Consider the following 22070-nt stretch of genomic DNA (forward strand, 5'->3'; position numbering starts at 1 on the left):
TTTATCAGAATTGGGAGCAGAAGGAGACCTCCAGTTCTGGAACTCATGGCTCTATAGAGGCAGAGAAAGGTAAAGACATGAAGCAGGGCTGCAAGCTTGGATCCCTGCCCTCTTTTGTGATACGTCACATGGAGTTGGAGCCAGGGAACAGGGATGCTGCTTTACTCTGCTTTCCCTGCTGCTCAAAGTGCTGAGGAAGATCAGGCAGATACAGCAATTTTGATTTTGCTGTTTCTGTGGCTGCTCCTAGGTTTTCAGGCCTGAAAATCTAGAAATGAGTCCTCCCATAGCTGGTCCCAAGATCATCTTGGGGATTGGTATTTTACATTGTTTCAGGCTGGCTGTGTATGAGTTCAGCAGATCAATTTCCTTAAAGAAGGTTTCTCCACTGAGTTGACAGACTGATGAGCAGCAGAAAATTCTCTGCGTTTTGTACTTTTGTATATGGAAGATATTTGTGGCTTGATGTGGCACCCTAAGCATTACTCCTCTGTTTTGCTCATGGCAGAATGTCATGGACTTCTTTCTGTTGGGATTCAAAAAGGAACTCAAAGAACAGTTAAGATTTTCATCAAGTGATTCACCCGTAGGACTTGACCCTCATTTTGCACATTCTGATGGGGGACCCCAGTCAAGCCTTAGGGAAGATTCCTTTGATTTCTTTCCTTTCAGGGAGCTGTCCTTATTGCAGTACCTTCAGCCAGACGAGTGAGTGAATTGAGTGCCCATCATCTCTCCTCCGTATCTCCAACTGGTTTTGGAAAGAGTTTTTTCAGCGTTCTCTAGAATTCATGCCCATGGTGAAAAGTGATTTCCACCTGAACAAACCCATTGTTCTTCTCATCTTGGTCCAAACCAAATATATCTCCTAGGTCAAGAAAATCTGCCTGTGTTGGATGTTAAGACTTGAGAACATGTCTGTCTGTCTGTCTCTTTTCTCGTGCTTTAATTTTCTAAACTGAAGAAAGTATTTCTTTGGTTTTGGGAGTTGCACCAAGGACAAGGGTCCAGCTAAAGACAACATTGCTAGACGGGACCGAAGCTGCATTGTGAGCGTAGAATCATAGAATATCAGGGTTGAAAGGGACCTCAGGAGGTCATCTAGTCCAACCCCCTCCTCAAAGCAGGACCAATCCACAACTAAATCATCCCAGACAGGGCTTTGTCAAGCCTGACCTTAAAAAACTCTAAAGGAAGATGATTCCAGCACCTCCCTAGGTAACCCATTCCAGTGCTTCACCACCCTTCTGGTGAAAAAGTTTTTCCTAATATCCAACCTAAACCTCCCCCACTGCAACTTGAGACCATTGCTCCTTGTTCTGTCATCTGGTACCACTGAGAACAGTCTGGATCCATCCACTTTGAAACCCACTTTCAGATAGTTGAAAGCAGCTATCAAATCCCCCCCTCATTCTTCTCTTCTGCAGACTAAACAATCCCAGTTCCCTCAGCCTCTCCTCATAAGTCATGTGCTCCAGCCCCCTAATCATTTTTGTTGCTCTCCATTGGACTCTTTCCAATTTTTCCACATCCTTCTTGTAGTTCAGGGCCCAAAACTGGACACAGTACTCCAGATGAGGCCTCACCAATGTTGAAGAGAGGGGAATGATCACGTCCCTTGATCTGCTGGCAACGTACCTTGATCTGCTGGCAGATCGTGTTGATAAGTCTTGTGCAGAGCTTGACAGATGCAATTTGGCTAGAGGAATCTCCACTTCATAATCAGTGAGCACTGAGGCATAAGTTTTCAAGGTGTATAAGACAAGTGACCTGTTATCTCCTTACTCCTTTTACATGTCATTATCTACTGGACCTCTCCGCTCTCTGAAAGCCTCCTTTGGCAACAAGTCTTGCTAGTGGCACTAAAAAGTAAACTCACCTCCTGGTGTTTAGTACTTGCTATATTCACTTTCTGTCCCTTAATGCACTGTCATAGGATGGGAGAAAAGAGAGAGATTTGAGAAGGTAAAATTACTTATAGGTAATTTTATCATAGTCTCATTTTCTCCTCTCCTGAATTCCACCTTCCATCTTGCTGTGTGGTATGCCACTGTGAGCTTGTTTTATTATTTATCTAGTGTACTGCTTGTCTTGTTTCTCCCACTGGAGGGAAGAGTCTAGATGAGGCGTATATCATCCAGGACAAAGTTTCAGAATGCTTTGCCTCTCTGCTTCCCAATAGGTGGCATCATAACATTGCCTATCCCTTAATCCACTAATGAAAAATGGGAGAAGAGACAACAACAAACAGATTAGCCAGAAAGTGATTTTCCTCTCTCCTTTGTTTAATATATTTGATAGTTTCCCTCATAATATAAAAATCCATTTTTAATGAAAAATGTTTACTGTATAGATGATTTTTTTACATATGGTCAAAGTGAAGGAAAAACGTCTGTCATTCTAGTATTTTTAGTGGAAAATTCCAGTGCTTTCTAACTGAAAGCCTTGTGCTAACCAGAACTAGAACAGACAGACACATACATACCATATTATAGTGAAATTTTTCAGCTGAAACTTTTTTTGGCAAAAAATGCACATTTGGCAATACCAAAATATTTTTTAAATTCATGTCAGTTTCACTGAATTGTACATGTCAAGGGAAAAAGCAAACAAAATTCTTGAAAGTTGAAGTGGTTTGTTTTGATCTGATTTTTTTTTATTCAAAATGACTTTTTTTTTTTAATAATTTCCTTCCTTTTTATTTAAAAAATCATAAAAATCAAAAATTACAGTTCAAGTCAAATGTAGCATTTTGTTTAACCAAAATATGTCTTTTAAAATGTTTTGAAAGTGCCTACAAACCAAAAAATCAATGTGCACAGCTCTACATTAGCTATACATTATGTATTAAGTACTCTTATGTTCTGCTGGATGGATGTGGTTTGGTGGGAAAGGAGAACTTTCTCCAGTTCTACCCATTAATACCACGTTTACCATTTAGTATCTGGGTTTTTTTTATGCTGAATTCTTTACTTAGTTTTTACAGTTGTTCATTTTGTATCTCAGTTTATATAGAGATCAAAATATGTCTTCAGTATTAAAGAAATAAAAATCTGGCAGTGTAATGTAAGTGTAATCTCTTTAAAAGGGTGACCGATTTTGTACAATTATGCCTTAATGAAGAAGATAGAATTGAATGGTACTACTTAGTAACTTTAGGGTTTCTTTTTAGGGACATTTAAAATTACAACTGTAGAGGGGATTTCTGTCATTTTAAAAGCTGTTATGATGGAATACTTTTCTCAGTGATTTTGAGGAGAGACTTTGCCATCTTTTGAGGAGTGGGGAATGGCATTTAGGATCCAATGGAATGGGACTTCCTCAGAGAAGGACAGAAGGAAGTTCCACTCTCCTATGTACTTTGTTTGATTCAGTAGAGTTTAGGGTCCATTGCTTGTAATCTTATTGTATAATATTTTAGTGGTACACATTAATACATAGAGGTAGGCAGTTGCAGGACTGAGCCTTTAGAGGCCACTTTGTTTCATTTGTTGTCAACTTATCACAGTTAAACATGTATCCCACAGTACCCAGGTGCCTGTCTATTAAAAAGTTTGGTCAAAACACAAATGATAACAAATACTACTTTCCTTAGTGAAATAGTGGAACAAGAATGTTTAAGTTTCTAATAAAAAGAAAAGGAGGAATTGTGGCACCTTAGAGACTAACACGGCTGCTACTCTGAAACCTAATTTCTAATATAAATATACTTGTTGAAAAAATGTCAAACAGACTCTGATTAAAAACAATATTGGACATAGAGAGTACAGTAAAAGTAATAACATACAGAGAATAATATTTCAAAATATTTACTCCATGGGGGAGAAGATGAAACTTAAACAGTTAAGCCAAAAGACTTTGGAGTGAAATTGGACAGCAAATTTGATGAGAATTTTCAGTGCAAAAGCTTTCTTTGCGTCAAGTGATAAAAAATTAAATATGTTTTTTTTTTAATCTGGAATTATGGCTGATTCCAAGTACTCTCCAAATATTGTCCAACATTTGTCTGTCCTTAATGAATGCAGTTTGATCTGGGTTTATATAAATGGAGGCAACGGACTCCAGTTGACTGGCTAGTATTTTTGCTAAAATATTTGTCATTTTTCAGTAGTGATATGGGTCTGTGAGAGTGGCATAAGGGAAGGTCTTTTCCAACTTTAGGGAAAACAACATATAGGAAAAAGGAAAATAGAGCAAAACTAGAGAAATAGTTCAAAAAGATGGGAGTTTATTGTTACCGAAAATTAATTCACCAGTTACGTATCCAGAAAAATAGACAGAGAACAAATAAATACTTAGATATTTGGCTATTTGTTCAATAGTGAGAGAAAGTACATTGTCCTGCAAAAAAAAAAAAAAAAAAAAGAGATACCTATCACACCTATCCAATATTTTTAATATTATTTTTGATGGGAAAGCCTGGTTTGATAAATATGTGTAATCAGAAGTTTCACCCAGTTTGATAAAATCACCAGAAACAATATGTCCTGTGTAGTATAAACAGACTCACTCTGGAATATGGTAACCCCTGGTTAAATAGAGAGATCTGACAGCTTGTATTAATGTAGAACGTTTCTCTAAACGAAAGCTCAGTGTTGTAATGATTATAATTTTGTCTCTATTGTTTACATAATGATGATTTGTAAACCTGTTAAAACTTCTGTCAAGGTTCCTCCCCCACTCTGAACTCTAGGGTACAGATGTGGGGACCTGCATGAAAAACCTCCTAAGCTTATCTTCACCAGCTTAGGTCAAAACTTCCCCAAGGTACAAAATATTCCCCCCCGTTGTCCTTGGACTGGCCGCTACCACCACCAAACTAATACTGGTTACTGGGGAAGAGCTGTTTGGACGCGTCCTTCCCCCCAAAATACTTCCCAAAACCTTGCACCCCACTTCCTGGACAAGGTTTGGTAAAAAGCCTCACCAATTTGCCTAGGTGACTACAGACCCAGACCCTTGGATCTTAAGAACAATGAACAATCCTCCCAACACTTGCACCCCCCCTTTCCTGGGAAATGTTGGATAAAAAGCCTCACCAATTTGCATAGGTGACCACAGACCCAAACCCTTGGATCTGAGAACAATGAAAAAGCATTCAGTTTTTTACACGAAGACTTTTAATAAAAAATAGAAGTAAATAGAAATGAAGAAATCCCCCCTGTAAAATCAGGATGGTAGATATCTTACAGGGTAATTAGATTCAAAAACATAGAGAACCCCTCTAGGCAAAACCTTAAGTTACAAAAAAGATACACAGACAGAAATAGTTATTCTATTCAGCACAATTCTTTTCTCAGCCATTTAAAGAAATCATAATCTAACACATACCTAGCTAGATTACTTACTAAAAGTTCTAAGACTCCATTCCTGGTCTATCCCCGGTAAAGACCAGCATACAGACAGACACAGACCCTTTGTTTCTCTCCCTCCTCCCAGCTTTTGAAAGTATCTTGTCTCCTCATTGGTCATTTTGGTCAGGTGCCAGCGAGGTTACCTTTAGCTTCTTAACCCTTTACAGGTGAGAGGAGCTTTCCCCTGGCCAGGAGGGATTTCAAAGGGGTTTACCCTTCCCTTTATATTTATGACAACTTCCTAAATAAAATTCAGTGTTCCTGGTAAGGTAGTTCGGAAGACAACTTATAACAGGAAGATGTTTTTCCACATAATATCCCCCATAGGATATTCTTATACTGAGCTTTCCAAAACTGAAAGCCCCACTTCCTGAAATAAAGAACAGGAGTACTTGTGGCACCTTAGAGACTAACAAATTTATTAGAGTATAAGCTTCCTGAAATGTAGTTACTGGCATTTGCCACCTTTAAATATAGTTTTAAAGCCCTCAATACATGAGGGAGCCTAATGGCTTGTGTGCACAGCCACATGCTGCCGAATACAGGGGTGTGAGTTGCAGTGTGCACTAAACTGGACTGTGTTAATGCTGACTAACCCTTTAGTTTGTGCTAGGGCGGGTCTACACAGGACGTTACAAAACAACTCTTTACTATGCGCTGGAACTCACACCCCCATAGCCCGCACCATGGGGCTGTGCAGACAAGCCCTGATATGGTGTGCCTTTACAGTGCAAATTTTTAGGCATCTTTCTCCCTTTTACTCACCAGTTGACATATACTGAGCCTTAGAACCTTCCCAATTATGCTTAAAAGAACACCAGCCATGCCTTCTCTATTACTCTATTAACCCTGTGGAAAATGAAGAACAAAAACAAATAGAATTAAAACCTGAGGACACGCTATCCCTAATTCTCCTTCTAGAACTGCATGAGTAATGTTTCTTTTCACTAAATTGTATTTGTAATTCCAGAATGAATGAAAGACTAAATCATTCTTGTGAATTGTTTTCTCAGATGATGGATGCACAGAAGTTAAATAATTACAAATGGGTAGCAAGTGCTTTTTGAACAATTGCATCCTGTTCCCCAGTTATCAGGCTCCAGTTGTTCTACTTCACAGTCTGGTGCTGACAAAGCAGTTATCTTTTTCTGCTAAGTTAGTACTGCTGGGGAAGCCTGACTGAAAGGGACCTCTAGGGTATCAGCAATGCTGGGAGGGGCTGGGTGGGTCTTTCAGTGTCTGATTTCTCTTTGATAGAGCAAAAGAGACTTCCTTAATCCCCAAGAGATTGCTGTACTCTAGTCCATTCTCCTGGACTAGCTCCTGCTACTGCTGAATACAGGTCAACTGTGTAAAAATGGGCCTGCTCTCCTCTCTAGTGCCTACCAGAACCATATTCTCATCCAAATGAACAAATATTTTCATTGCTTCCCTGCTACTTTCCCAACCACTATGTCCCCTTATACCGCTTATAACAGTGGATTAAAAATATATTTGATATAACGGAGCTCACAGGACAACCCTACCTCACCTTTGAGCATATCCTAATAGCTTCCTCCTGCTCTTCATTCAAAGAGGGTTACCTGCTTGCATAATAACTAAAACAAAACAATAAATTGGCTCACTGAAATATATTTTGCAAAAGGCATCTACAGATAGTCCAGGTTAACCGTTATTGAAAGCCTTAACTTGTTCCAGTGCACTGACAGAACTTTCCTGTCCTCCCCTCTGACTAACTTCAGAAACCTTTATAAAAAAGAAAAGGAGTACTTGTGGCACCTTAGAGACTAACACATTTATTTGAGCATAGCTCACGAAAGCTTATGTTCAAATAAATTTGTTAGTCTCTAAGGTGCCACAAGTACTCCTTTTCTTTTTGCGGATACAGACTAACACGGCTGCTACTCAGAAACCTTTATGAGGCTGCAAAGAATGTCTGCCACATGGTACCTCTGCACAACACTGAATTCAGAAGCATGCAGTAATTTTTTCAGCAGTACTTCCCAACCACGATACCAAAATTTGTAGCCAGTGTCTTATGATTGGCATTCAGTAATGCAGTGGGTCTCCAGTTCTGAATATTTCTGAAGTCACCATTAACAAGAGCACTCAGGGGACAGTATAAAGTGCACCAAAGTGCAAAAGCTTTAGAACTGCAGGCTGGGGAGGCAAGAGTTAACAAACACAGCTCAGAGATGGCTTGGGCTCATTAGCCTCAGTGAAAGCCAGCCAAGAGCATTTCTAAGTGAGAGAGCTGCAGCCAGAAAGGGACTGCTCAGACTAGGGAAATGAGTGTGTGGCCAGAGTGGAAAAGTTTTGTTCCTTACATGGGAAGTGATGCTAAGAGCTTGGCCAAAATTTCCCCAAGAGACGGACTATAATGATGAAGATCTGCTCAATCTACTGAAAACAGTAGATTGTGAATGCCAGTCAAAATGAGGTAGGATTAGAGTCTAAAATAGGGAAAGAACAAGTCAAAAATTACTTAGACAGGTTAGATGTCTTCAAATCACCAGGGCCTGATGAAATGCATCCTAGAATACTCAAGGAGCTGACTGACAAGATATCTGAGCCATTAGCAATTATCTTTGAAAAGTCATGGAAGACTGGAAACCTCCCAGAAGACTGGAAAAGGGCAAATATAGTGCCCATCTATAAAGAGGGAAATAAGGATAACCCGGGGAATTACAGACCAGTCAGCTTTTCTGTACGCGGAAAGATAATGGAGCAAATAATTAAGCAATCAATTTGCAATCAGCTAGAGGATAATAAGGTGATAAGAAACAGTCAGCATGGATTTGTCAAGAACAAATTGTGTCAAACTAACCTGATAGCTTTCTTTGACAGTGTAACAAGCCTGGTGGATGGGGGTAAGTGGTAGATGTGGTATATCTTGACTTTAGTAAGGCTTTCGATACTGTCTCACATGACCTTCTCATAAACAAACTAGGGAAATACAGCCTAGATGGAGCTACCATAAGGTGGGTGCATAACTGGTTGGAAAATCGTTCCCAGAGAATAGTTATCAGTGGTTCACAGTCATGTTGGAAGGGCATAATGAGTGGGGTCCCACAGGGATAGGTTCTGGGTTCAGTTCTGTTCAATATCTTCATCAATGATTTAGATAATGGCATAGAGAGTACACTTTAAAAGTTTGTGGATGATACCAAGCCGGGAGGGGTTGCAAGTGCTTTGGAGGATAGGATTACAATTCAAAATGATCTGGACAAACTGGAGAAATGGTCTGAAGTAAATAGGATGAATTCAATAAGGACAAATGCAAAGTACTCCACTTAGGAAGGAACAATCAGTTGCACAAATACAAAATGGGAAATGACTGCCTAGGAAGGAGTACTGTGGAAAGGGATGTGGGGGTCATAGTGGATTACAAGCTAAATATGAGTCAACAGTGTAACACTGTTGCAAATAAAGCAAACATCATTCTGGGATGTATTAGCGGGAGTATTGTAAGCAAGAGACGAGAAGTAATTCTTCTGCTCTACTCCACACTGATTAGGCCTCATCTGGAGTATTGTGTCCAGTTCTGGGCACCACACTGCAGGAAAGATGTGGACAAATTGGAGAAAGTCCAGAGAAGAGCAACAAAAATTATTAAAGGTCTAGAAAACATGACCTATTAGGGAAGATTGAAAAAATTGGGTTTGTTTAGTCTGGAGAAGAGAAGACTGAGAGGGGACATGATAACAGTTTTGAAGTATATAAAAGGTTGTTACAAGGAGGAAGGAGAAAAATTGTTCCTCTTAACCTCTGAGGATAGGACAAGAAGCAATGAGCTTAAATTGCAGCAAGCGTGATTTAGGTTGGACATTAGGAAAATCTTCGTAACTGTCAGAGTGGTTAAGCACTGGAATAAATTGCCTAGGGAGGTTGTGAAATCGCCATCATTGGGGATTTTTAAGAGCAGGTTAGACAAACACCTGTCAGGAATGGTCTAGATAATACTTAGTCCTGCCTTGAGTGTAGGGGACTGGACTAGATGACCTCTCGAGGTCCCTTCCAGTTCTATGATTCTTGGTTCCATGAGTGGGTGCCACTTTGAAGAATCCAAACACCTGACCTGTGGAGCCAGAAAGTGGATGAGAGCAGAGCCCGGGGCAGCTGAGCCCTACCAATGGGAAACCAATCCTGCAGCGCTCAGCATGCCATACAAGTTCTCCCCATGAATAGCAGGTGAGGCTTGATCTGCTCTAGCGGTAGATGCAGAGTTTCATCTTCTCCCCATACAGGCCACCAAAATACAGTTAAAAGATTATTTTGATTTTACTTTGCACACCACAGCCAGCACTACATCTTTGGGTGTTTTTTAACGGTCTTGGGTCCAATTTTCTGTTCTGATAGCATGTGAGGTGTAATTGCCATCAGCTTCAGGTTGAAGTTGTGGCTCTTTTTTTGTGGGGGCAGAGTCTCTGGTCCATCTGAGGTCAGGTTAGGAAGGCTGGATTGGAAGTGCAGTCCCACAGAATCTCCCCCTCCCCCATCCTAATGGCAGGAACCAGCAAAATCAAATTTAGGACTGCCAGTGGACCTAGGAAAAATCAGGAAGCATCATGGCCTGAAGTTCTAAAGGGTTCATACTAATTAATTGGGACAAAAAATAAAAGTTTAGAATAAGATAGTAAAATACCGGCAGAAGCAAAGACAAAGACCAACCAAGTTGAGCAGAGACCCTTCACTCTGGATTTTATACTTGCTCTATGGAATAATGCTAGATGGTTCACAGCATTTTGAATTGAATTTTCCCAGGAGCTCTTCTAACTTAAACAGTCTCAGCTCATAAACAAGAAAAACATATCCATAAGATTCCAGTTGTTGAAACAAAGTTTAGACAAGGTTCCTGCATGCTGTGTAGACCTTAGCATGACTTTGGCTAAATGGTTTTAGGTCTTAGAATCATAGAATCATAGAATATCAGGGTTGGAAGGGACCCCAGAAGGTCATCTAGTCCAACCCCCTGCTCAAAGCAGGACCAATTCCCAGTTAAATAATCCCAGCCAGGGCTTTGTCAAGCCTGACCTTAAAAACCTCTAAGGAAGGAGATTCTACCACCTCCCTAGGTAACGCATTCCAGTGTTTCACCACCCTCTTAGTGAAAAAGTTTTTCCTAATATCTTTTCCAAAGGTTGTTTTGATGTTAATCTCTAGCACTCTAACCTTAGATCTGTTAGTTTTTCCTGGAGATAGGCCACACCAGCTGTTCATCTTGGCCACTGTCAGAACAGGTGGCTTCCTCCCTGCTTCTAGCAGATGCTGCTTCTCCCTCTGCTGAAGGCTGTCTGCAGACTCTGGCAGACATCACTTCTTCACAACCAGGAGGGCTAGAAATATATTTAAATGAAAGTGTAGGTTCACATGTTTAAGAGCTAGGGCCGTAGGCACTTCCCTATTGTATATATTACTTACACCCTGGGAGAGAGCTGGATTATCTGAACCCCAGAGAGGAGGAAGGAAGCCCGAGTTGCCCAGTGCAGCTCAGCATAGCACATGTGATCATGCTTTAAACATCTGTAGTATCTCATCTTTGCCAACCAGAACTCCAGTGAAAGTACCATGGTGTCCCTGACTCCATCGTTATCTTACTGATTCTCCCACTGACGTGCTTTGACACCTTTGTTTATTTACCTGTAAATTGAGGATCATATTTGCCTCCCTCCTGAGATTATGATATTTATAGTTTATAAGGTACATTTGAGATTTTGGGAAAAGTGCTATAAATACGAAGTATTGTAAAGTATTATTATTCTGCCTATCCTACTGTTTACGTGGTTTCAGATTGACAACGTATAACGTACATTCTTTGTTTAGATCTGGCAGTGCGGAGGAAGTCTTGAGATCCACCCATGTTCTCATGTAGGTCACGTTTTCCCCAAACAAGCTCCCTACTCACGCGCCAAGGCCCTGGCTAACAGTGTACGTGCAGCAGAAGTTTGGATGGATGAATACAAAGAGCTTTATTACCACCGAAATCCACATGCACGTATGGTGAGTTTGACATCTATTGCGTTTAGAACTAAACTTGTATTTCTTTTCAATTTAACAGAAAAATTATTTATGGTGGTTTTGTTTTTTGTTTATTTTTAGTAGCTAAATTCAGGTTTTTTGCAAATTAATGTCTTTCACTGACATAAAAATGAACATTATCGACAGGGTTAATTTTTAATATCTCTTGGAAAACTGGGGAAACTCCAGAGGACTGGAAGAAAGCAATAGTTGTGCCTGTATTTAAGAAGGGTAAGCTGCATGACCCAGGTAATGACAGGCTGGTTAGCTTGACATTGATGCATATTGGAATAATGCAACAGCTGATACAGGACTCTGTCAGTACAGGATAGAAATACAATTAATGCTTCCAACTAGTTTAATGGAAGTTAGGTCTTATCTAACCAACTTGGCAATGTTCTTCAACAAGATTACAAGTCTGGCTGATAAAGGTAGCTGTTCTATACAGTGTTTTTGTAGCTGTGTTGGTCCCAGGATATTAGAGAGACAAGGTGGGTGAGATAATATATTTTATTGGACTGACTTCTGTTGGTGAGAGAGACAAGCTTTCGAGCTACACAGCACTGTCTCGCTCACCAACAGAAGCTGGTCCACTAAAAGATATTATCTTACCCACTTTTCTCTCTAAAAGTAGCTGTTGACATAATAGATTTGTTGTTTATAAGTTTGGTATAGGGATGTACAACGTTCTGATTTTAAAATATTAATGATACAAAATTAATATGTTGCAAATTAATTTGATTAAAATACAGATCTGAAAACATAATTGTTAATGGAGAATTATAAATGAGAGAAATTGTTGCTGGTGGGGGTTCCAGGGATTGGGGTTTTTTTTCCAAAACTTATTTGTAGGAATAATATGGAAAAAAGTATAAAATCATTGGTGCTAAAAGTTAGCAGGTAACACAGAGATTGGCAGGAGGGTTAATAATGAGGACAGGTCATTGATATAGAATGATCTGATCACCTGATAAGCTGGGCACAGGGCATTTTGATACAGCCAAATGAGAGGTCATACTCTAGGATATCCTTATAGGCTGGTATCTATCCTGGACAGCAGTAATTCTGAAAGATCATTGTAGTGAGCTTCGAGAGTGATGCTATGGCAAAAAGAGTTAACATGCTCCTTGGATGTATAAACGAGAATATGAAGTAGGATTAGAGAGATTGTGTCCTCTGCATATAGCACTAGTAAGACTATTGCATGAATATTGTGTCCATTTCTGATGGCCGCACTTTTTTTTAAAACAAGGTGATGGAAAAATTGGAGAGGGATGAGAGAATTGATAGAGAAATGATTCAGGGTCTGAAAAATATTCTTTACAATGAAAGATTTAAGGAGTCCAATTTATTTTGCTTGTCAAAGAGAAGGTTATATTATCACTATAAGTGTCTACATAAACTGAAGATATCTAATATTGCAGGAATAGGGGGAAGGAGATTAATTTAGATGTCTTTCTAATAGGGCTGTCGATTAATCGCCGTTAACTCACGCGATTAACTCAAAATAATTAATTGTGGTAAAAAAATTAATCATGATTAATCACAGTTTTAATTGCACTGTTAAATAATAGAATACCAATTGAAATTTATTAAATATTTTGCATGTTTTTCTACATTTTCATATATATTGTATTCTGTGTTGTGATTGAAAGCAGTATATATTATTTTTGCTTACAAATATTTGCACTGTAATAATGATAAAATAAATAGTATTTTTCAATTCACCTCATACAGGTACTGTAGTGCAATCTCTTTGTTGTGAAAGTGCAACTTACAAATGTACATTTTTTTTTGTTATATTACTGCACTCAAAAACAAAACAATGTAAAACTTCAGCGCCTACAAGTCCACTCAATCCTATTTTTTGTTCAGTCAATCGCTAAGACAAACAAGTTAGTTTACATTTAAGGGGGATAATGCTGCTCTCTTCTTATTTACAATGTCACCAGAAAGTGAGAACAGGCATTTGCATGGCATTTTTGTAGCTGGCATTGCAACGTATTTATGTGCCAGATATGCTAAACATTCGTATTCCCCTTCATGCTTCGGCCACCATTCCAGAGGACACGCTTCCATGCTGAGGACGCTCATTAAAAAAATAAGCATTAATTAAATTTCTGACTGAACTCCTTGGGGCAGTATTGTATGTTCCCTGCTCTGTTTTACCCACATTCCTGTTATAGCAATCTTGGATGATGGCCCAGCACATGTTGTTCATTTTAAGAACACTTTCATGCAGATTTGACAAAACGCAAAGAAGGTATCAATTTGAGATTTCTAAAGGTAGCTACAGCACTGGAACCAAGATTTAAGAATCTGAAGTGCCTTCCAAAATCTGAGAGGGACGAGGTGTGGAGCTTGCTTTCAGAAGTCTTAAAAGAGCAACACTCCGATGCAGAAACTACAGAACCCAAACCACCAGAAAAGAAAATCAACCTTCTGCTGGTGGCATCTGACTCAGATGATGAAAATGAACATGCGTTGGTCCGCACTGCTTTGGATTGTTATTGAGCAGAACCCATCATCAGCATGGACACATGTCTTCTGGAATGGTGGTTGAAGCATGAAGGGACATGTGAATCTTTAACACATTTGGCATGTAAATATCTTACTACAACAGTGCCACAAGAACACCTTTTCTCACTCTCAGGTGACATTGTAAACAAGAAGTGGGCAGCATTATCTCCTGCAAATGTAAACAAACTTGTTTGTCTGAATGATTAGCTGAACAAGAAGTAGGACTGAGCGGACTTGCAGGCTCTAAAGTTTTACATGTTTTATTTTTGAATGCAGGTTTTTTGTACATAATTCTACGTTTGTAAGTTCAATTTTCATGATAAAGAGATTGTACTACAGTACTTGTATTAGATGAATTGAAAAATACTATTTCTTTTGTTTTTCTACAGTGTAAATACTTGTAATCAAAAATAAATATGAAGTGAGCACTGTACACTTTATATTCTGTGTTGTAACTGAAATCAATATATTTGAAAATGTAGAAAACATCCAAAAATATTTAAATAAATGGTATTCTATTATTGTTTAACAGTACAATTAATTGCATGACTAATCACGATTAATTTTTTTAATTGCTTGATAGCCCTACTTTCTAAACAAGATGCTTTAGCTCAACAACATGTCACTAGAGCTTCTCAATGAAATGGTTGTAAGAATTTTTTTAATATGGGAAAACTACATTTTCCCCTTATCTCTCTCTTGGAAGTGACTGAATCATTTTTACCTGATACTTTCCTAAAATTTTCAACATGAAACAGACACCTGTCATGGAGAATTACAACCTGTATGGTTAATGTTTGGCAAAGTTATAAACCACTGAAAACAGGGCCTTATAATAGGAAAGAGTTAGGCAATCTTAACCACAGGGAGCAATACTTTTGCTTGGTTTTCAGTGGCTTTCAATGGTTTTCAGTGGTTTATGCTACTGTGCTACCTAAAATTATAATACTGAAATAGTGTGGTCTTGTGGCAGAGCTTGAAGTAGAACTCAAATCTTCCATCTAGAGCCCTATGTAGGATTATTTTTAACTCCGCTCCTGTGCTGTTCCCACTATTACGGCAGCAGGTCCTACAGGAACCTCAGGATCCTGGTTCAGCTGTAGGGCTCTACACTAGTCCTGTACAGGACTCTACTTCCATCTGCAAATCCCATGCTTTAGCCACGAGACCCGACCATCTCATATAGACCTTTATTTTAAAAATTTATCGTGAAGTGGAAACAGATTGTTATAAATTATAGGAAGCAGAATCTCCACGAATTGATCCGATTGCTGGAGGGATTGGAATTTAATCTGTAATGGAGTAATGGGATTTAAAAAAAAATCAGCCACTTACATATAGCTCACGAAAAAGTACAGAACACTTCAAACCTGTACTTATATGGATAAGCTGACATGACAGCTTGAAGCACACAGTAGACATATTTGCTGAACCTGTCAACACAGCATATTCAGTCCTGTGTCCCGTTACATTTCACAGGCTAAGCATGGCTAGACTGGGTCAGTAATTGAATGGGAGACATACAAGGAATATATATACCGTACGTGCTGCAGGATGTGGTAGTGTTGATTCACTAGTTAACACTCTTCTGTTTTAGCTGAAACTTAACCAGTGCACATATACGGTTTCAGGCAATGTCTATGCTACAGACTTCAACATAGCTATGCCGCTAGGTCAGGGGTGTGAAGAGATGTGATCCCTGACTGACACCGCTGTCCTGGCAAAAGTCCCTACGTAGACTCAGTTATACTGGCATAAAAGTGCTTTACTGGAATAGATGTTTTTCATTCATAGGGTGGGTGGAATCACCTATATCAGTAAAAACACAGTTTTGCTGGTATAACTACATCTAGAGCTGGAGCACTTTGCTGATACACTATACTAGTATTCCTATACTGGTAAAGGGCTCCTAGTGTACATGTCACCTTTGAGGATGGGGCAGTTTTGGCAAAGGTACCCTCTTTCAGAAGAGACATAACTTGGATATCCTTGACTGCTTGTGGTCGAAGACCTCACTACACTTTTCATAAGAGTAGAGATATTAATGCCAGTAATGGCCAAACTCCATTCCATTCTCCATATTTATTGTACTGTATTAAAACAAAAAAAAACATTAACTTCAACCCCATGCTCTCTTGTTTCACGATATTGGCACATCTGATTATCACAATCCACATATGCGTAGTGTTGTTCTACTTTAACATTACAGAAGTTATCCATTAAAGTTTTGAGTCAGAACACAAGTTTGATGAAACAGGGATGTGCATTGTTTTTCCGTATCTGTTGGAGATGGAATTGAATGCCGTCCAGAGTGTGGGAATGTTATTGATGGCATCATGCATGATGGGAAGGTGGCAATAAATGCTGGGGAACTTTCCCTTTATTTTTTAATTCCATAATTTTAAGGTGCTGGGTAGCTGCGGGATGTTGTGCTGAATCTTTAACTGTCATTAAATAAAGTTTTTCTGTTAGTAGCCTAGATTTTTTTTTTTTTTAGTTGAGTTGCTGTAGCTCAGTGTGTTTAGGCTGTGGGGTTTGCTTTTTGTTTTTCCAAAAATTGTGCTGACTGAATTGTGGTTCCCATAACAATGTGATGCAACACAGGGCTCCTGGGTCCTGATACAGTATATTCCTTACTCTGCCCGCCCTTGGTAGTTTGACAGCCTCCCTGCGTGGCAGGGCTCTCTGTGGTAATGGGGTACAGAAGCATTCCTGAGGAAAGGGGGATCTCCAAGGAATCAATACTGAGATCATAAACCCAGTGGAGGACATAGTCATGCAATAGGAAATAGTGGGCCTTGCTTAGGAGAGAAAGGGGGCATTGGGTGATGGGGCACCCTCGCTGTCCCCATCTACACGTGCTAGCCATTTGGAATTTGGGAACAGATACATCTAAGCTCATATTAGCCATGTTTTTTTCAACTTGAACATGAAAATTCAAACACTTCACAAAATACTATTGGCATTTTAAAGTTATCTTAATCAAAACAGTTTTGGTGAAAGTTGAACACTTCCACTGAAACTAAATCTTTGGGAGAATCTTAACTATGGATAGTGCTATGGCTCCACCGGTATTAACATCACATTGTTCTATCTGTTAGAGTCAGTCTGTCTGTATCTCAGGTCTTCCTCCCATTTAGCAGTGGGGACGAGAGGGTGGTTGTGACCCCTGACACCTGTTTGCTACCTTCCTGGGAGTCTCAGACTCTAGGATGACAACTCATATTGTGATCTGACCAGGGAGGAAAGTATTCAGAGTAAGCCATTGCTAATCAGTGAAGTATTCAGCAAGGGAAAAGTCACATGCAGCAAGTAAAATCCTTGCATCTTATCAGATCTCAGACAAGTGGTTCAGAACTTTTCCACATGAAACCAACAAACCTGAGTATGGAAGAGGGAGGAGCTGCCAATGTAGAGTGCCTATTTCTTCTCAGAAAATAGTGAAGAGATGTGCATTTGTGGGCTTACCTTTTAATAAAGTTCTCAACTTTTACAACCTTATCAAGTACATCCTGTTTGCTTTTTGTGCTTGTTTGATTGATTTTTTTTCCCAGTCTGCTGGCACCTCGGCTTCCCAGTGAATTGAACGATGTGTCAGAATGGCTTGGAATGCAGTGGTGGTTCTTCAAGTGCTGGTCCCTAGGTGTAGTGCACTTCAGGTTTACGCATTTGCGCCATGCATCAAGGACTGCAGAAATTTTCCTAGCAGAGTCTATCTGGTCTGAGTATGTGCCCCTGCTCTTCTTGTGCTCTGCACCGAAGTTATAAATAAAGGGGGCTGCCAGACAGCTGCCATTTTAGTTCCTTCTTACCACTTGTGGTTTCAGATGGAGCTGCAGTGTTCACACTGGCTTCTTCAACTTTTTCCTGTAAATAATTTGTAATAGTTTAGCTATTTAGTATAGTTAGGATGGATATTTGGGGTTCTGTCCCTTAAGATTTGGGATCCTCCTCTGGGTCGGAGAGGGATTCCTGTATTTCCCCACCATACCCCCGTTCTTTGACAGTAGTGGGGAGAGTCCCCCAAGGAAGAATTCCTGGCTTCAAAAACTTTATCAACTGCCACAAACCCTTCCTGATCACAGACTACCACGATGCCAGTCTGTACTGCCTGGAGGAAACTCATGTCTCATCCAGGTGAAGTATCTGCAAGTCATCTCCAAGAAGGACAAAACAGCTGAGGAAGTTCCTGCTCCAAAGATACCTCATGGAGAGGTCCTTGAGACCAGGGAAAACTTCTGATTGTGAGGACATGTATGTTGGCCTGAAGAAGGTAGGAGCAGCCCCTTGAGTTTGACTCTGTCAAGCTCCAAGGCCTCCACCCCACCCCCACTGGCTGCTGCTCTTCTCTGAAGAGAAGGTGACTTCAGCCATATCCTGATGATCCTAAGGCTTTCCAGAACTTGCTTAAAAGGGTGGCAGAGACACCACAGATTTCCCTGGAAGAAATCCAGGAAGCCCTGCACAGACTGCAGAACATCGTATGTAGCTTGAGTTCAAGAAGAGTTGAGCTTCCTATTAACAAGGCTATCCTTGAACCCACCAGGACACTTTGGCAGATGGTTCCACCAGTATCCAAGCAGGCTGAAAAGAGGTATTTCATATCTAAAAAAGGCACGGACTAACTATTCTCATATCGGCCTCCCAACACTCTGGTATTATCAGCTGCCACTGAGCGTAGTAGGCAGAGATAAGCCAGGTTTGTGCCTCATGAAAAGGAAGGTTTTACCCCATCTCGCTTCCTGAAAGGCTTAGTTAGGGTCTTCCCTCCAAATCTTGTACCAGCCAAATCTTGAACCTGGTTTTATCAACTCAGACAAGGGCAGTATTTGAGCCTCTGGCATCTTGCTTTTTGATACACCTTTCCATAAAGGTAACAGTTCTAGTTTTAAGAATAGGGGAGTTAGGAGGGTTCCTGGCTGACACCTCTCACCATACAGTTTTCCAGAAGGATAAAATATTCATGAGACTTCACCCAGTATTTATTCTTAAGGTAGTGTCTTACTTTCACATCAGTCAAGTATCCACTTAACTGTATTTCATGCATGAATAGGCAAGAGATGATGTGGTAGTCCTTGGATGTGCGTAGGGCCCTTGCCTTTTGTCTACAGAGGACAAAGTAATTTCATAAGCCTCCCAGACTCTGTCTTATTTGTGGAAATGATGTAACGAGAGGATAGAAACTTACTTTTGTTTTAATGAAAGGATAAGAAAGGGGCAGAGGAAAAGGAAGGTGGCCTCTGGGAAACCTGGGGATTGCAAATGAGTTTGTGACCACAGGTTGAGAACCCTTGGACTACGGAAGGAAGTGGATTTTGAAGACAGATTTGAAGAAATGATGTGCGCTCTATTTGAATCTGTAGCAAGTGAAAAGTTTGAGTGGTGCTTTCTTTAGCAGATTTAAGGTTCCATTTTTAAACTTAGTTTTCTTTTATTCAATTTACTAATTCACAAGATATACATTCAAAGGCAACCTTAACTGAGACTTTCCAAACTTTTAAACACATTTAAGTTTAATGATGTCTTTAGAGAGGATTTTGCAAATGGATGGTGAGAATAATTTAGCACTCTTAACTTAAATTCATGCACTGTTATCAAGACATTCAAATATCCAGTCAAAGAGCCTTAACTGTGAATTTGCTAATATGTTCTCACTTTAAACAGATTTTTTTAAAAAAGAATTCAATTTGCACTGTGTTTGAAAGAACTGTTGTTGTTAAAATATTAATAAATTTAATAATAATGAAACCAAATCCAGGGCCCAGCAATGGGAGTTTTTTTTTCCCTGGGAAAGCACTGCAGGATCAGTTTCCTAATAGTCTATATTGCTAATCTAACAGAAAGCACCTGTTCTTATTCTTCTATTGTATTTTATTTTATTGTAGGAGCCCTATGGAGATGTGACAGAAAGGAGGCTGCTTCGAGAGAAGCTCAAATGTAAAGACTTTAAATGGTTCTTGGAGAATATTTACCCTGAACTTCATGTACCTGAAGACAGAGCTGGCTTCTTTGGAATGGTAAGCAACATGCTTCACTGGTCTCTGGAAAGTGTCTCCCTAAGTCACTCTCTCCTCTCTTTTATGAGTTAAATATGGAAGATAAAGATGTACCTGATATTATTATTCCAGAAAACATTGATTTTGGTAGAATTTAATTAGACTTGGTAGACACTAAAATTTGGGGGTATTAGAAATTTAATATAAAGTAAAATAGTATGGTTAAGACCAAAACCTGCCATAAATTGCAGCTCAAAATTAAGTCTTATGTGGGCCAATGGGGATATTGAGTATGGCTTTCAACATTTCTTAAAAGATTACAGATAAGGAAAAAAAGCATTTGTTGGGGCTTGGGGCTATGTTTTTAGTTTTGAACTTGAAAACAGGAATAAAGTGCTTTTAAACGTATATGAACACATAACAGATTAGACTAATAGTCAAGAAATAAAACTCTTCTTTTTCTATTAATGATTTTTTTTAGAATTTTATTTTTATTTGTAGCAATAAAAAGCACCCACACCAATCAGCTGAGCATTTTGTTGATTATCAGTAATACACACCTCAGTTAGTATCACTCCTTCTACCAAGCAGCAATCCTTAATGTAAAAAATACTAATAATCCAGTACACCAAATAGCAGCTCAATTTCTGAACTTCCCTCAAAAGGGCTCCAAAGCATGCCATTAAAGCTGACAAATCTGAACTGTTTGGGGCCAGTTTTAGGAAGATATTCCAGAGCCCTGGGGGCCTTATGGAGAATACTCAGCCAGCTGTCCCCTCTCTGTTATGTCAAGCATGAGCACCTCTAGTGATCACAACTGTAGTGCTCTGTCATGGGGAGCGGTGGGCGGTAGTCATCCTTCAGATATCTGGTCCCAGACCCTTTGGGACTTTATGTTAGTTTTGTTAGTTTATGTTATGTTAGTTTTGACATACTAACACTTGAGCACAGGTGTCATGTGCTGTTTAAGACACTCAGGGGTACATCTACACTGCAAAAAATCTGAAAGATAAGGCTGTACCCTTCTGGCCAGGCATGGACAAGTAAATGATCCTAAATGTCACCTGGTCTTCTAAGTGTAGCTGTGGTTACCCCAAGTTTATAATCTCGGGCCCTTCCTAGAGCAAGTTCTGACACTGCTGGTTTTTAATTTCAGGCAACCAACATCACCTAAGTCTTGTCCTGACTGAGCCAGACTGACCTAACATGCTTTAATACTGCCAAGTGCTGGATTAGTCACTTAACTGCCTCTACTGGATTTTTCTCAGTGGAGAAATAAAGCTGTGTGTTGTCAGTGTACTGAAAACACCATAGCCCAAGTCTCCTCATTCACTCCCCTAACAGACTGTGACATTCCCCTGGTGTTATCTGGACCGGTGATCTGCTAGGCCACTCCAATCCTCAGCTCTGGGAGCCAGCCTTACCCTGCTCTGCTATGAGAACCCCCACTCCCAGGATGTTCACACACAGCCTCTGGCATGTAAGCTGCTCCCAGCTACGTGAATGAGCACTTTTGGCCAGCCGCTGCTTGGGTTGTTCAACCGAATATCTCCGGTCCCAGCCACAACCCTAGGAATCTCCATTTTGCAGTGTCCAGTTATGCCCACTGGACGCTGCGAGCTTATATGAGTTCGTCAATTTAACAAACAAATTGATATGCACCAGGCTTGTTATCCCAAGGGGAGTCTGACACACTTCAAACCAAACGCACTGATTCAGGTAGAATAAACTAATTTATTAGCTACAAAAGATAGATTTTACGTGATTATAAGTCAAACCACAACAAGTCAGATTTGGACAAATGAAATAAAAGCAAAACACATTCAAAACTGATCTTTACACTTTCAGTGCCCTTATAAACTTAGACGCTTTTCACCACAGGCTGGCTGGTTGCCTTTCAGCCAGGCTCTCCCCTTTGATCAGCGCTTCAGTCGCTTGGTGGTGATGTCTGTAGATGGAGGTGAGAGAGAGAGGAAGAGCATGGCAAATGTCTCTCCCTTTTATCATGTTCTTTCTTCCCTCTTGTCTATGCCCTCCCCTTCAGAGTCGGGTGAGCATTACCTCATTGTAGTCCCAAACTGACCAAAGGAAGGGGGGTGATTCACTCGAGATTCCAACAGATCCTTTGTTGCTGCCTAGGCCAGCCTCCTTTGTTCCTGTGAGGCTGGGCAGGGTTTGTCCC

At 40.0% G+C, this 22070-nt stretch overlaps 1 protein-coding gene across 1 annotated transcript in view; it reads left to right on the plus strand.

The window, feature by feature from the left end:
* The window catches only part of GALNT12 (polypeptide N-acetylgalactosaminyltransferase 12), an 87155-nt gene that overhangs the window by 42318 nt on the left and 22767 nt on the right, over positions 1-22070 (plus strand). The window contains exons 6-7 of the mRNA XM_073332463.2: positions 11178-11354; positions 19778-19909. Coding sequence (XP_073188564.1) covers positions 11178-11354; positions 19778-19909 — 309 coding nt within the window. The remainder of the gene's footprint in view (positions 1-11177; positions 11355-19777; positions 19910-22070) is intronic.

Source organism: Lepidochelys kempii, chromosome 2, assembly GCF_965140285.1.
Source record: "Lepidochelys kempii isolate rLepKem1 chromosome 2, rLepKem1.hap1, whole genome shotgun sequence".
In the NCBI taxonomy this organism is placed as follows: domain Eukaryota; kingdom Metazoa; phylum Chordata; order Testudines; family Cheloniidae; genus Lepidochelys; species Lepidochelys kempii.